We start from the raw sequence: 16,952 nt of genomic DNA, 5'->3' as shown, positions 1-16,952 counted from the left end.
ACCGCTGTGCTGTTAGGGCCGGAGCTCAGTCAGTGTCAGGAAGCAGACGCTGGGGGACGCATGTAAGTATGTACTGTTTGTTTTTTTTAACTTTTACGCTGGTAACCAGGGTAAACATCGGGTTACTAAGCGCGGCCCTGCGCTTAGCAACCCGATGTTTACCCTGGTTACCTGGCATCATTGGTCGCTGGAGAGCTGTCTGTGTGACAGCTCTCCAGCGATCAAACAGCGACGCTGCAGCGATCGGCATCGTTGTCGCTATCGCTGCAGCGTCGCTTCGTGTGAAGGTACCTTTAGAAGCTACTAGCCCATTATGTGTGCTGCAGCAGAAGTGTATTGTAGTCCCAGTTTTCCTCCTGAACCCTGAAGATTTATCAGCTCTGCAGACAGCACCATCGGGGAGTGGGGCTACAATCGGAATGACGATTCTGAGAAAAATCAGAATCATAGATCAGTCCCTCTCTGGCACTCTGGCTGTGCCTGTCAGCGGGTCGGACAGGAACAGTCAGATGGGAACAATCAGGGGGCCGGACAGGAACAGTCAGAGGGCCGGATGTGTCTTGCGGGCCGCAGTTTTCCCAAGCCTGCTGTATGGTGCTCATGCCTACAAATGATCTATTTACTGCACTTTGCAGACAACAGACATGACACGTTTTCAAATGTAAGGCTTCTTTCACACTTCAGTTGTGTGGCGTCAGTTGGGTCCGACATCGTGGCGGATCGACGGATCCGTCAAATTTCATGCAAAAACGGTTCTAACGGATCCGTTTTTTTAACGGATCAGCTGCCCTAATCCGTTAAAAAAACGGATCCGTTAGAACCGTTGCGAACGTTTTTACATCTGTTGCAACCGTTTTTTGACGGATCCGTTTTTTAAAAGGGGAGGATTTCAATGTGATTGGCTACTGGAAACTTCTGGAAAACTATATATAGCGTGTATTTACACCACATCTTTGAAAGGTTGTAGAGAAAGTGGCAGAAATGGAAGGAGTCCTGGCGAACATTGCAAAGATCTATGCAGATTTTACTTTTGAGGCAAATCAGTTGGCAGTCAGCGTTCGAGAGAGGGAGGAACGAAGACTGCGAATCCTACGGCAGCGGCGTAAGAGAAGGCTGTGGATCCATCCCATCACAGCACAACGTATGACCCGTGGTGTTTATTCCACGCTTTACATGGAACTAAGGGAAAACCCTCAAAAGTTCTTCAATTATGTGAGGATGAGAGCTGAAAATTTTGCATTTTTATTGGGCTATGTGGAAGACTGTATACGGAGACGAGACACCCAGATGCGATTCTCAATATCACCAGCAGAGCGTCTCATGGTGACTATTCGGTAAGTCATTTTTTTATTAAATGATTCTCATTCATCAGACTTATAACTGTGTTGGTTTTTTTTGTATTTTTTTTATAAAGTATTGTCTTTTCTTTTTGTTAACAGATTCCTTGCAACTGGAGAGTCCTTCTCATCCCTCCATTTTCAATTTCGACTTGGGATATCCACCATCTCGGGGATCATCAGAGATACCTGCCGGGCATTGTGGGAGTGCCTACAAGTGGAATACATCCCAGAGCCATCACAGGAGAGGTGGCTGGAGATCGCCCAAATTTTTCATCAGATTTGCCAGTTTCCAAATTGTGTTGGAGCAGTTGATGGAAAGCACATAAGGATCGTCAAACCTTCAGGCTCTGGGTCACAGTTTTATAACTATAAGAAGTATTTCTCTATTGTGTTGATGGCCATAGCTGACGCACAATGCAAGTTCATCGCTGTGGATATAGGTGCGTATGGACGTGCAAATGATTCACAAATCTTTAAAAATTCACCAATGGGGCGCCGTTTATATGGAGAGACATTTGATTTTCCGCCCCCTAGACCTCTCCCTGGAACCACCGGTCCACCGTTACCATTTGTTTGTGTTGGAGATGATGCCTTCCAGCTTTCCCCACATTTGCTTAAACCCTTTGGAAGTAGTGGACTGACCCAGAGGAAGAAAATTTTCAATTACCGTTTAACCAGAGCACGCAGAGTAGTGGAATGTGCCTTTGGCATCCTAACTGCCAAATGGAGAGTGCTACTAACTGCCATTAAACTGCAGACTGAAACTGTCGATGATGTGGTCAAAGCGTGCGTTGTCCTGCATAATTTTGTTCTATCAAAAGAACAAGTTTCCCTGGAGGATAATGTTTCAGAAAGCACCTTACGGGATTACCAAAACCCCACTTTTCGCAGTCCAGTTGCAGTCTGCAGAATGCGGGACAGTTTTGCAGACTACTTCATGTCTCCTGCAGGATCAGTTGACTGGCAGTATGAAATGGTGTAAAAAATTTATTTATTTTTATACTTGTAAAAATACCAATTTTTGTTTGCATACAAAATCTTTTTACTTTAATGCAGCATTGTATGTTTTGCAACGGTACCCTTTAAACACTGTTAATGTTACTATTGCCATAACCTTGGTGACTTAATAAATTAAAAGAAAAAAAAAAAGAAAGACAATAAAATTTTTTTTAAACCAAACAACTGTTTATTTATTGACTTTTACAGATTCTCATAGTTTTGGGTGGAGATAGTAGCGGAGGGGCTGACAGGCGGGCGGACCACGTCGAGAGTGGGGGACAGGACATCACGGGGAGGAACAGAAGTGGAATGGGTGGTGAAAACATGAGGTTGTGTAGAGACTTGAGGTGCAGATGTGGTGTGTGTGAGGTATGAAGGTGTTGCTGGGATTGATAACGGAGAAGTTAAAGGGGAAGAATGGAAGGGGGACGTTAAAAACTGGGAAAGACTAAGGGGGGAAGGAACAAATGACGAAGGAGTAGAATGGACGGGAGGAGGACGTACAGGAGGAGGACGGATGGGAGGATAGACGGTGGATTGAGAGGGGAAAGGTGTTGACACATGAAGGGTAGGTGGAGGGGCATGGGATATCGCCTGCGCTAGAGCAGTGTGGCAGCCTTGCATCACATGCATCTGCAGGTCAGGAGTTAGATTTTCCATGTGCCTGAGGACCGCCTGAAAAAAACAGTGCCTTGGTGACTGGTTTGCATCTGATTGCATCCTATCAAGACGACTGCTGAGTTCAAGTATGCTTTTGTTAAGCATATTGTACCCAGCAGACGTTTGCTCACTCAAAAGCTTGATGGCACTGTGAAAGGATGCATTCAGATGCAAAAAGTCAGGCGCATAGCTCCTTTCCTGACCTCTCTGGCGCTGCCGTCCTGACCACAAAGTTGGTCTAGAAGTTGCGGCAGTGGCAGAGGGGTGGGGTAAAGGGAACTCTAACTCATCACCTGCAGCTTCAAGTGACGAAGTCCGCCCTGCTGCTCCAGCGCTGGTGGATGAGGCTGAGGGATCAAACAAAAGGGTAGGTGCAGAAACAGAGGGGTCGACGTGGTCCCCGGTGGCGGACTCTCGAGGGATCGCTCCAGAGGGCTGCAACTCTGATGCAGGCTCCCGAGTGCTGCAGAAAGTGCTGTTAAAGAAGAAGAAAAAAAATATTAGTATCTTTATATTACAATTGCCCTTACTGCAAAAAAATTGAAGGTTACACATTTTTTCAGTTTGACTGAAAATATGTGGTGTTGAATATTTACCTTCTGCTCAGCAGCGTCGACCGTAGGAACGACAGGGCTCTGGCATGTTTGTATCTGCTCCTGCGTCCTCTAGATCCACTCGGGGCCTGCATCTCCTTATTAAACTCCCTCTTGAAGCGATCCCTGATTGACCGCCACCGCACGATAATCCTGTTACCTGGAAAGAGATAGCAAAAATTGGTTACTATACACCACATTAAATCATGCTAAAATAAGGTTATGAAGTGTGAATACTTACGCGCTAGATCCTGGGCCCCAGCATCGAGTTCCTCCCAGTTATCCATAACAGCACTGCACACTTCCTCCCATAGCCGTCGGGTGATTAACTGGTCAGCATGGCGGCGGTCCGACATGTTCCACAGCGGCTCCCTACTTTGTACTGCTTCGATGAGGGTGTTCACATCGATGCCCTCCTCTTCATCATCTTGTTCGGGAGCACGCTGTGAAGCCTACGAAAAATATAACAATAAAAAGGGAAAGATTACAACACATGAATTTTACATTTTACTACACAACAAAACAAAAAGGAACTTACTCTTCGGCGACCGCCGCGATTATCATTCCGACGACTATGGGAGGTGCTTTGAGGAACTCTATGTCGAGCCCCGGATTGTGAGGACTAATAAAAAAAATTAAAAAAAAAAAAATTAATAATGTTCTTAGATTGAGGCATATGTATTGTGTGTGCTGTCATGAATGTTTGTGTTGGGTGTAGTGCATTGTATGTGAGGATCGGTCTGTTCAAAACTTACACTATGCGCTCCCGCTCCTTGTCTTTCTCCACCCTGTCCGTCTCCTTCTGTAAGCCCCTCTGCTTCATATTCCTGTGAATACAGAACACATAAAGGGTTAAAAACAATGACCATAGTTGTATCACCAAAAAATTTTACAGAACAAAAAAAAAAAAATACAATACCTCAGTTTGCTGCTGATGTGCTGGGGGGCTCTCAGAAGAAGACATTATGGTCTTTGCGTACCTCTTGGTCCCAAGTATCTGTAAGTATACAGACAGTTCTAAGCTACTATACACAAGGATAGATGCAGCTGTAGGATTTAACAGTTACATCTTTTTTAAAAACTTTTACATTTCATCCCACACAAAATGAAATTTTTTTTCTAACCGTCATACTTTATATGGTAGATATGCTTGATGCACAAGCTGCCAAACCCTCTAGCCCTGTTTCCCCACCAAAAAAACCCCCCAAGAACCCTTTAAAGCAACACCAAAACTGAAATTGATATGCGCAATGCGCATGTTGGTAAAAGCCACCTATCAAACCTTATCAAAAATGTTCCTCATTCGAACTTAAAATACCAATTCCAAAAATTGGTAATTATGATTACCCTACAGTTTGTATTTTCTAAAACCGGATAACATATTCTATACACAAGATTTGCATTACACATTTATATATATAACCTTTACTGCATGTTTACCCAATATTACATTTATCTTGCAATGAGACTACTGACAGTTTTGTGTAATTTTTATTACTATTTTTTTAAAAAAAATTTTTTTTTTTAATGGTACAGTAGGAGCTACACTGCTCTTTATTTGAAATACTATAACATTTGGGATAACAACAAAAATGCAGAACACATCACACATCATTTATACACACACACAAAACTCATTTTACACCACAGCTATAAAAAATAACAGCTAATAGTATGAAAAACATATAAACAGGGCAGGCAGGCGCACGCACACAAGCACGCACACAAGCATGCACGCACACAAGCACGCACACAAGCACGCACGCACACAAGCATGCAAGCACGCACGCACGCACACAAGCATGCAAGCACGCACGCACGCACACAAGCACGCACGCACACAAGCATGCACGCACACAAGCACGCACACAAACACGCACGCACACAAGCACGCACGCACGCATGCATGCATGCTGGATGGCAGTACTCACATGGCTGTCTCAGGCAGGGTCTGGCTTGCAGGGCCTCTCTGGCTGGATGGCAGTGCCTGGCTGGCAAAGTCTTGCTGGCAGAGTGTCTCTGGCTTGCAGGGCCTCTCTGGCTGGATGGCAGTGCCTGGCTGGCAAAGTCTTGCTGGCAGAGTGTCTCTGGCTTGCAGGGCCTCTCTGGCTGGATGGCAGTGCCTGGCTGGCAAAGTCTTGCTGGCAGAGGTCTTGCTGGCTGGGTCTGGCTGGGTCTCTCGGGCATGGAAGGGTCTCTCTTGCTGGCTGGTACATTTGGGAATGACCTGTCCTCTTTATATAGTTTTTGGGTTGTCTGGGCAAAGTTGCAACTTTTTGGAGCATGCTCAATCAAAAAAAGCGGATTGAGGCGACGGATCCGCCAAAAAACGGATCGCGACGGATCCGTCGCCCATAGGCACCCATTAAAAAAAAAGGCGGACGCGACGGATCCGCCGCGTTCCGCCTTTTTGCCGGCGACAAAAAACGTTACAAAGTCCGTCAATGTCTAGACAACGTCCGCCAAATATCGACGGATCCGTCGCAAGGCGGATGGAACGGACGACCATCCGCCACAATCCGTCTCTAATGCAAGTCAATGGAAAAATAGCGGATCCGCCCCAAAAAAAAAACGGATCCGCCATTTTACGAAAATGGCGGTTTTTGACTGACGCCGAAAGACTGAAGTGTGAAAGAGGCCTAAGCAGCTGTTGCTGTACTGAGTAGGTTAAATCTTTGCCTCTTTTAGTATAAATAGGAATTATGCATTTTCCTCAGAGAAATTGGACAATTTGGAATAGCAGACTCATAATGGCAGACCAGCATGAAGGTAAAAATTATAAATCAAAAGGCTCTCTGTAGGGAAGAAGGGAGAGAAAATGGAAATCTGTGAACATTGTCATATTGACTTACTTTTCAATGCAACTCACCAACAAAACAGAATCACAATACACCAAGCACCATTTGGCCTTTGTCATGTTCCCTGGTACAGAACACCCACTGCGAGGTAAATAAAAGACCTGAATATGAACTTTTCTTTGATGTGAGAAAGACAAAAAGCATTTCAATCACATCAGCAACTGGTATAGTTGTTCGAACAAAAGTAAAGTATTTAATGACAGTCAATGTAATTACATAAACAGCGGGAGTATCATGAATATCATTTTTGCTTTCAACTAAATGTATGTCCATTCCAGGGTGATATTAGATGATATTACATCCAAATAGAAATAGATTAGCTACCAAGAAGTACGTTTTTCTAACAGTTTTTGGATGTGTGTACAATAAAGCAGAATGATCCAGTTAGGTCTTTTTTATAATGCACACATCTATACATGGGCAAGTTTGAAAGAAATATCTTTTATTAATAGACTATCTTAAAAATATAGTAAAACAAATATTTACTTGTAATTTGAAAAAGTAACCCAAGTTAAATATTTACAACCAAATCAACAAATGAGGATGAGTATATAAAAGCATATTTGCAACTTTATCATTAGCTTTAACCGGTGTGGTAAGCAGTTAATCTTCCACGAATACTATCTTGGTCCTTTTATATGTACATGTTTTTATAGAATTTTGAGCATCATATTCAAATGTAGTATACAGTATTGCACATTAGCTTGATTGAGTAGTGGGGAACACTCATCGCAAATCTCCGACAAATTCTTCAATCCTGAATTAATGTTCAACTCCTCCATGTCACGACACAGCTGTTGGGTGACTCAGGACCAGCGGCTCCTTCCCTGTCCTTAACACTAGGGGGTGCCCTAGCTTGCCCTACTCCCCGGGATACTTTCAAAGGTGAAGATGCCGGGGCCTCCATCCATGCCTTATCTCCTGAGTTTGCCCTCCGTCTGTTCTTTTCCCCCACCCACGGAAGAGGGGCGCTAATGTGCACCGTAGTACACCAACCCGACAAACAAGGCAACACAACAAGAGCTAACAGAAAACTTCAGGCATACAAAATATTTACTCACGTATAACAGAGGAATGCATCTGGGTGTGAGGGTAGGGGAATAAACCAAAATAGAGAAGAATAGGGAGTTACCACACATACAAACCAAGCAACAGTCCCTAATAACTCCTCCAACTCTCCTCATAAGAACTCCTCTCCCTCCATTAGCCATGCAGCAATAAAACAAGCTCTGACAAGGATTTGTATCAGAGCCCAGATTATAAAGGGAAAATGAGTGGCTAACAAAGCTCAGCTGTGAGCACAGGGATTTCCAGCATGACCGATTAACCCCTGCTCTGCCAGAAAGAATAAACATTTAAAATGAAGAAAAAGTACTTCTCAGCACTGGAGTAGGAGCGGTCTTCTGGCTCCACACTGTCGCGGTAACCCGTGACAGTACCCCGTCTTCTACGATTGACCTCCGGAACCTCAGGACCAGACCTATCAGGGTGAGCCGGTGAAAAGCCCGGACTAGTCTGGTCACATGAGCATCAGATGCTGGTACCCACATCCTGCACCTGCTCCTGTGAACCTGTGTGGAGATCCTGCTACTCAGCTCTGAGTTTCTGCAGCATACATCGGTTTCCAGTAATCCTCCATCTGGCTGCTTGTGTTTGTTTCCATCTGCATTTGCTGGACATGTAAGCTGTTGCTGCTCTGCTTAAACCTGAGACTTTTACCCAGGCCTCCCTGGTTGTGCTAAGATATTATTTGAACTGCCTTATAAGCATATCTGTCTGTTTTTGGACTACCAAGGACTTATTCATGTCAAGTATCCTCAAGAATAATTGTGCTTCATAGACTTTCTGTGTGATTACATTTTCCTCTGAAGTTTCCTATAGACTGCTAAGCTGCGTTTAATATTTACTCCAAGTGTTGTGGACTTGAGTTTCTCTCTGCACCTGTTTGAATCACCGTATGATAATATAGACTTTACCACTTATAAAACTGTGTCCTGTAGTTGTCTTGTTCCATGCAAAGAGTCTCCTGAGTTATCCCTTATAATCATTACAGGATACTCTAGCCTCAAAAGAGGAGACTTCTGGAACAATGACTGCAGAAAGCAGACTAGAGCAGGTGTTCTCCATAATTAGATCACTGCAGAAAGATGTGGAAGGTCTGCAAAAGAAGTTTGGAAGCTTTGAACACAATCAACAAGTGTTTGGACAAACTTTGCAGGACTTAAGCACCCGCATGGCAGCCCAGGAAAACAAACTTGCTGGCATAGAGTCCCAGTATGGATGGGCTTTTCAGGACATAAGCACGCAAATGGCTGCACAAGCGACTTTACCATCTGGGCAACCGCCACCAGCTAGCCCTCCTAAGTTGCCCCCATTCAGATTTAATGGTGATCGCGACAAATTTCGTGGCTTTGTGAATCAATGTATGCTATATTTTGATGTGCATGCTGACCGTTTTCCTAATGATAGATCCAAAGTATTGTGTGTAATAATGCTGCTGACCGCACGAGCGCTCGCCTGGGCGAATCCGATGATTGAGTCTCGTGACCCAGGGTTAAATAATTCGGACAATTTTTTGGCCGCTATGGCATCAATGTTTGATAACCCTAATCGCCATGCAACCGCTGAATCTGCTTTATTGTCTTTACGCCAGGCTAAACGTTCTGTTATTGAGTATGCTACTGAATTCAGGAGATTAGCGGTAGATACTAATTGGGAACAGTTATCCACAATTACCTATTTTTAAAAGAGGTCTGTCTAGCATTGTAAAGGATGAATTAGCTCGCTCTGAATCACCACAAGAGCTAGAAACATTTATACAGCATTGTGTGCGCATTGACATTCGCCTTACTGAGCGTAGGCAGGAGAAGTTTGCTGCATATAACCGTATTTCTAACTTTTCCCTTCCTTCCAAAGAGCCTGCAGGTAAAACATCTTGAGAGGTTGAGGAGGTGCCCATGCAAATTGATTCTGTTCAGAGGCGCGAGAGTAATGAGCGCCGGGAGCATCGCCTTCGAGAAAGTATGTTTCTACTGTGGCCAGTCTGACCACTTTCTAATCAACTGTCCCAAGTGTCCCAAGTGGCGTAACAAGGTGCTAGCAGCAGTAGGGGAGTATGACAACTATGATGATGAATCTGACATCTCTGAATGTAGCCTGCCTTTAAACGCTGTATTCCATTCTCTTTCTATGACTTCACCAGCCAAGGAGCTAAATGAAAAGAACTCTCACTGTTCTCTCCCAATTAAGATCCTGTGTACAGGACAGTGGATTTCCAGTGCAGCTATGATTGACTCTGGTGCAGGTGGCAATTTTATGGATATCGCATTTGCCAAGGAACATGGTATTGAAATTCAGCAAAGAGCCTCTCCAATTACCATGGAAACAGTGGATGGGTCACCTTTAATCTCCGGGCCTGTGGATCAGGAGACCGCACCCCTTGAGATTTTGTTGGAGCCTAATCATCAAGAGCAACTCTCTTTCTTGTTAATTTCTTCTCATTTTCCTGTGATTTTAGGCATCCCTTGGCTGCGTTCTCAGAATCCAACTATCAACTGGGAGACCAAGGAGATTATCTTTCCAACAAGGAGCAACTCAGCATTAACTGAAGCTGTCCCCGAGTCCACAGCTACGGAACCACCGGTACAGGTATTTACTTTACCTTCAGCATATAAAGAGTTCTCTGACATCTGTGACAAGAAGAATGCAGATCAGCTTCCTTCACACAGGCATTATGATTGTCCCATTGAGTTGCTTCCTGGGGCAGCTATTCCTTTTGGTAACGTATATCCTTTGGCGGCACCTGAGCTTCAAGCCTTAAAGGAGTATATTGATGAAAATCTGGCCAAAGGCTTCATACTTCCTTCTTCACCAGCAGGGGCACCTATATTTTTTGTAAAGAAGAAGGATGGGTCCCTGAGACCCTGTGTGGACTATCGAGAGCTCAAAAAGGTAACCGTATGGAATCGTTACCCTTTGCCTCTGATTCCCGAATTACTGGAAAGAGTCCGCCATGCTAAAGTGTTCCCTAACTGGATCTTCGTGGGGCTTATAATTTGGTGCGTATTCGTCCAGGGGATGAGTGGAAGACAGCTGTAATAATTATTGGGGATAACTCAGGAGACTCTTTGCGTGGAACAAGACAACTACAGGACAAAGTTTTATAAGTGGTAAAGTCTATATTATCACACGGTGATGCAAACAGGTGCAGAGAGAAACTCAAGTCCACAACACTTGATGCAAATAATAAACGCAGCTTAGCAGTCTAGAGGAAAATGCAATCAAGCAGAAAGTCTATGAAGCACAGTTATTCTGGAGGATACTTGACACGAATAAATCCTTGCCTTAGTCCAGGCACAGATAGATATGCTTATTAGGCAGTTCAAATCATATCTTAGCTCAACCAGGGAGGCCTGGTTAATACTCTCAGGTTATTGCAAAGCAGAAACAGCTTACATGTCCAGCAAATGCAGATGGAATTAAACACGAACAGCAGATGAAGGAGGATTACTGGAAACTTGTGTATGCAGCAGGAACTCAGAGCTGAGTAGCAGGATCACCACGCAGGTTCACAGGAGCAGGTGTATAGCCAGGGAGTAATCAGAGGTCAGGAGCTGGATGCAAGGCAGAATACTCTAGCACAGACTGAAGGCTGGGGTGGAGTTTTATAGCAGGAAGACACAGTGCACCTGAGACCAAAGACGCCATCTTGGAAAAGGGCAGTAATGCACAAAAGGTAAAAATTGTTCAGAGTCCTGACAACAGCATTCCGATGCCGGTATGGACACTTTGAATATCTCGTAATGCCCTTCGGGCTTTGTAATGCCCCTGCAACGTTTCAACACCTTGCTAATGACATTTTCAGAGATTTGTTGGACCAGTTTGTGGTGATCTATTTGGACGATATTCTAATCTTTTCTGACTCTCTACAGGAACATGAAGAACATGTCAAAGCTGTTTTTCAGACGTCTGAATGAGAACCATCTGTATATCAAGCCGGAGAAATGCGAGTTCCATCGTTCTGAGATACAGTTCTTAGGTTATCTCATCTCTCTCCAGGGGCTGAACATGGAATCTGGTAAGATTCAGGCTATCCTTGACTGGCCGGTACCCAAGAACGTTAAGGAGGTCCAACGTTTTATTGGTTTTGCAAATTTCTACAGACGCTTCATTCGAAATTTTTCTGATATTGTCCGTCCCATTACTTCCTTCACAAAGAAGGAAAAGCCCTTTAAGTGGTCATCACGGGCTCAAGAAGCTTTTGATCGGCTTAAGATCTGTTTCACCTCAGCACAGCTGTTGATGCACCCAGATCCAACACTTTAATTCATTGTGGAGGTGGACGCTTCTGATAATGCCTTGGGGGCTATTCTCCCCAAAGAACTGGAGAGAAGGGTCGGCTACATCCTTGTGCTTTCTTTTCCCATAGACTAACCTCAGCAGAGAAGAATTACGATGTGGGAGACATGGAATTGCTGGCTATTATTGCGGCTTTCAAGGAATGGAGGCATCATCTGCAAGGAGCTGCACAACAGATCGTAGTGCTTACTGACCATCGCAATTTAGAGTTCCTCAGATCCGCTAGATGTCTTTCTCCTCATCAGGCTCATTGGAATTTATTTTTAAATCAATTTAATTTTGTTATCTCGTACCATCCAGGTTCTCATAATGGGAAGGCTGATGCTTTATCCCGAATCCATGCTGCGGATTCCGTACCTGGAGCCCCGTCCAAGACCATTCTATCTGATGCCAATTTCATCTGAGTTATCCACGATCAGGACTTGTGGAAGGAGTGGAGGGAGGCTTATGACGGTGATGTATTTCTGGCCAACCCACCTGTGGATATTAATCTTGTCTTTAAGGGCGGCATGTGGTTCAGAGATCGACGTATCTACGTCCCTGAGGTCGTCCATCTGCAGATCCTCAAGTTGGCACATGACTCCAAGTTGGCTGGTCACAGGGGGGTACAGAAGACACAAGAGTTCCTAAGCCGATTTTTCTGGTGACCAACTTGCCTGAAGGATACTAAGGACTATGTTCTCTCTTGCGAGGTATGTGCTCGTTACAAGACTCCTCGTGTGGCACCTACGGGTTTCCTGCAACCATTACCTGTTCCGTCCCGACTTTGGGGGTCTATATCAATGGACTTTATTGTGGAGCTGCCTACATTGGGGGGCATGAATACGATCATGGTAGTAGTTGATCGCCTGACTAAAGCCACTCATTTTGTTCCATGCACCGGCCTCCCCTCAGCTAAGGATACAGTGAACTTGGTTATTCAGAATGTCTTTCGGCTGCATGGGGTCCCGGATGAGATTATCTCTGACCATGGCGTACAGTTCACTTCAAGATTCTGGAAGGGGTTTTGCTCTGCACTCAATATTAATGTCTGTCTCTCTTCCACTTACCATCCCCAGACAAATGGTCAGACTGAGCGTACCAACCAGACGTTGGAACAATATCTAAGATGCTATGTTAGCCATCTCCAAGATGATTGTTTGGAATTACTGCCGTTAGCCGAATTTTCATACAACAATTCTCAGAGCGCCTCCACTAAGTTCACTCCTTTCTTTGCCAATCTGGGTTATCATCCATGTATCTTACCTAGGACTCCGATTAATTCTCCGGTTCCAGCAGTTGAGGAAAGGCTGACTGAGATGAGGCAAAATCTGGAGGTTCTGAAGGAATCCCTGACAACGGCTCAAGAACGTTATAAGTGATCGGCTGATAGATTCCGTAAACCTGCACCCATGTTCAAGGTAGGAGATTCCATGTGTTTATCAACTAAGAATCTGAAGTTAAACGTTCCTTCACAAAAACTTGGACAGAAATTCATTGGCCCTTTCAAGATCAACGGTATTGTGAGCTCTGTGGCCTGCCGTCTGAAGCTACCTAGGACTATGAAGGTACACCCAGTTTTTCATGTATCTTTACTAAAGCCTGAGTCTCCTACCAGCCTGTGGTGATTGATGGGCAAGAACAATTTCTGGTGGAGGAAATTATTGATTCCAGGATTCGCAGGAATCGGCTCCAATATCTTATAAGATGGCAGGGATATCTCCCTGAGGAAGACTCTTGGGAACCTGTGGAAAACATCAATGCCCAACAGAAGATCTCTCGTTTTTATCAAAGATTCCCTGAGAAACCAGGTCCAGGATCGTCCTGAGGCCGCTTCTAAGGAGGGAGTAATGTCAGGACTCTGAACATTTTGATTACCTTTTGTGCATTACTGCCCTTTTCCAAGATGGCATCTTTGGTCTCATGTGCACTGGGTCTTCCTGCTATATAACTCCACCCCAGCCTTTAGTCTGTGCTAGAGTATTCTGCCTTGCATCCACTCCTGATTACGCCCTGGCTTTGCACCTGCGCCTGCTCCTGTGAACCTGTGTGGAGATCCTGCTACTCAGCTCTGAGTTTCTGCAGCATACATCGGTTTCCAGTAATCCTCCATCTGGCTGCTTGTGTTTGTTTCCATCTGCATTTGCTGGACATGTAAGCTGTTGCTGCTCTGCTTAAACCTGAGACTTTTACCCAGGCCTCCCTGGTTGTGCTAAAATATTATTTGAACTGCCTTATAAGCATATCTATCTGTTTTTGGACTACCAAGGACTTATTCATGTCAAGTATCCTCAAGAATAATTGTGCTTCATAGAATTTCTGTGTGATTGCATTTTCCTCTGAAGTTTCCTATAGACTGCTAAGCTGCATTTAATATTTACTCCAAGTGTTGTGGACTTGAGTTTCTCTCTGCACCTGTTTGAATCACCGTGTGATAATATAGACTTTACCACTTATAAAACTGTGTCTTGTAGTTGTCTTGTTCCAGGCAAAGAGTCTCCTGAGTTATCCCTTATAATGATTACACCCCCACTCCCACCTCAGACAAATCGACCTCAACGATAAAAGGCTGAGTGACATCAACCTGTATATGAATCGATGCAGAAGAAAAACACCTCTTCAACTTATCAAATGCCTCCATGGCAGGACTGGAGAACTTGAAGAAGTCCGTCCCCTTCCTGGTCATATCCGTAAGAAGTTTTGCTACTACTGAAAAGTTTTTTATGAACTTATGGTAGTAGTTAGCGAAACCTAAAAACCTTTGTAATGCCTTCAAAGTCTGGACGATCCCAATCCAATACCACCTGGACTTTTGCGGGATCCATGTGAAAACCCCCTCATCTTTTTACTTTACAAAAAAAAAATCCCTCGGCAATGGTGATGAGGATGGTCTGATATGACCTTTAGCCAGAGATAATAGTCCAGAGAGATAGTCCTTCATGGCCTGTCTCTCTGGACAAGAGTTATTATAGAGTCTGCTCTTTGGCAGCTTGACACCAGGAACGAGATTAATGGTGCAATCATAAGGACAATGGGGAGGGAGTTCTTGGCACCCCTGCTCTGAGAACACATCCCCAAAATCCAACAGGTACAGACTGGGTTTCCACCCTAGGAAACCGGGTACCCTAGCAGTGTCCTTGACAATGCACACTACATTTTACTGCTTCCTGAGTCTGCCAATCTACTACTGGATTGTGCAGAGCGAGCCAAGGAAATCCCAGTACCACAGGCGAGGACATACGAAAAAACCACATAACAGTCTAACACCTCAGAGTGCATGACCCCCACCTGAAGTCACGGACGACTTGAGTAAAATGCCCCTGTCTCAAGGGGGGAAGTTGATGGAGATTATGGGTATGGGTCTGGACAGAGTATGTGGAATGAGGCCTTGGATATGGACGAAGCTAGCGTTGATCAAATTAAACCCCACCCCACTGTCCAGAAATGCAGACACATCCACCTTAATTCCACCCAGCAGGTGGATTACGGCTGGTATACAAAACTGTCCTACCCACAGAGATGATAAGTAACCCAGGTTGCTAACCTCCCCGCACCTTGGGCCATCTAGTTTTCCAGCGGTTGCTTACTATGTGGTCAGGAAGGATACGTGCCCACAAAATGGCCCTTTTTACCACAGAAGAAACACACTCCCCCCTTTTACTCCGAACAACAGACAGTTTACCAGAGTGAGATGCCACAACCACATGCATGGGTTCCTTAGTAGGCTCAGTGCTGACCTCCCTTGACCCCAGACCTCTCACACATAGCGGTGACTCCCTATGTCTCTGGCGAAGACTGCGATCAATCCGGATTGCCAGAGACATTTCCGCCTCAAGGGAGACAGGAGTCTCATACAGATCTAAGGCATCCTTCATCCTTCCTGTAAGCCCCTCACAGAACTGACAATGGAGTGCGGGGCCATTCCACTTGGTGTCCTTGGCACACCTCCGGAACTCAGAACAATATTCCTCCCTGCTGAAGTTAGCACAGTGTGGATTCAGCTAAGGAGACTCGACCAGGATCATCATATATAAGGCCCAGTGTAAAAAAAAATCCCTCCATCGTCTGAATCGACTGAGAGTCAGACGAGAGAGAAAATGCCCACACTTCAGGGTCCCCCTGGAGATTACTATCCCCACACGTTGCTCCTCTGTACCTGAGGAAACCGGATGTAACCTGAAGTACAGTTTACAGGCCTCCCGGAACACAGCAAACTTGTCACGCCCTCCAGAGAACCTCTCAGGCAAAGCGATCTTGGGCTCCACTATGGTTTACCTGAGAGACGTGATTCCCACACCAGATGTATGAGTTGCAAAACAACTGTGCATAAATCCGACACCTCTAGAGTGAGCTGCTGCATTTGCCCTGTCAGAAGAGTACTTGGATCCATCTTGGATCAGAAAAATAGTTATGGTCAGAGCTAATGCCACGACACAGCTGTCGGGTGAACCAGGACCAGGGGCTCTTTCCCTGTCCCTAACACTTGGGGGCGCCCCAGCTCACCTTCCTCCCTGGGATACTTCTCGGAACTGTGTCTGGGTGGGGCTCACAGAGCTATGCCTGGGCAGGACTCTCAGAGCTATGCCTGAGGAGGCTCTCTGAACTGTTCCTGAGTAAGGCTCTCAGAGCCTTGCCTGGGTTAGGTCTCGGATGTATACCCGAGTAAGGCTCTGTGAGATGTGCCTGAGTATGTTTTTCTTTGCTGTGCTTGAGTAAGGCTTTCGAGCTGTGCCTGAATAAGTGTAGCTCTTGCATCTCTGCTCTCTGCCTCCATTCCCCGGCAGAGACGCCGAATCACTTAGGCTACTTTCACATTTCCTTTGTTTTGTATCCGTCATAATGCATCGTTTTCAGAAAAAAGCGCATCCTGCAAATTTGCCCGCAGGATGCGTTTTTTCCTATAGACTTGTATTGCCGACGGATCGCGACGTATGGCCACGCGTTGCGTCCGTCGTGCACTGGTTGCTTCGGATTTTGGCAGCCCGTCGTCTGAAAAAAACGTTCAAGGGAACGTTTTTCTGTGCGTTGCATCCTGTTTTTTTCCGTCTGCGCATGCCCTGCAGGAAATCTCACTCTCTATCTCTTTCCTGCCCGGGACTGCAGAGGAAATGTGAAAGCACACACTTCCGTCGGTACGTCGCGCTGATGCTTTGTGACGGGCGACT

General features: G+C 45.2%; 2 protein-coding genes across 3 annotated transcripts in view; one reads left to right on the top strand and one right to left on the bottom strand.

Annotated features, from left to right (window-relative positions):
* Positions 1-16,952, top strand: part of AFF3 (ALF transcription elongation factor 3) — a 688,775-nt gene that overhangs the window by 344,974 nt on the left and 326,849 nt on the right. The window lies entirely within an intron of this gene.
* Positions 2,285-4,128, bottom strand: LOC143816320 (uncharacterized). The gene is made up of 3 exons (XM_077296551.1): positions 3,834-4,128; positions 3,596-3,752; positions 2,285-3,474 (listed from the first exon to the last, which is right to left on the bottom strand). The coding sequence occupies exons 1-3, from the start codon at positions 3,946-3,948 to the stop codon at positions 2,541-2,543; spliced, it is 1,206 nt and encodes a 401-aa protein (XP_077152666.1). The 5' UTR covers positions 3,949-4,128; the 3' UTR covers positions 2,285-2,540.

Source organism: Ranitomeya variabilis, chromosome 3 (genome assembly GCF_051348905.1).
Source record: "Ranitomeya variabilis isolate aRanVar5 chromosome 3, aRanVar5.hap1, whole genome shotgun sequence".
Lineage (NCBI taxonomy): Eukaryota > Metazoa > Chordata > Amphibia > Anura > Dendrobatidae > Ranitomeya > Ranitomeya variabilis.
This window is presented reverse-complemented; position numbering and strand designations above follow the sequence as displayed.

Excerpts from the sequence above, each read along its gene's own strand:
- LOC143816320 (XM_077296551.1), bottom strand. The coding sequence starts at position 3,948 with ATGTCGGACCGCCGCCATGCTGACCAGTTAATCACCCGACGGCTATGG. Across the intron at positions 3,753-3,833 it reads TGGGGCCCAGGATCTAGCGC|GTAACAGGATTATCGTGCGG; the intron begins GTAAGTATTCAC and ends ATCTCTTTCCAG. Across the intron at positions 3,475-3,595 it reads TCGACGCTGCTGAGCAGAAG|CACTTTCTGCAGCACTCGGG; the intron begins GTAAATATTCAA and ends CTTCTTTAACAG.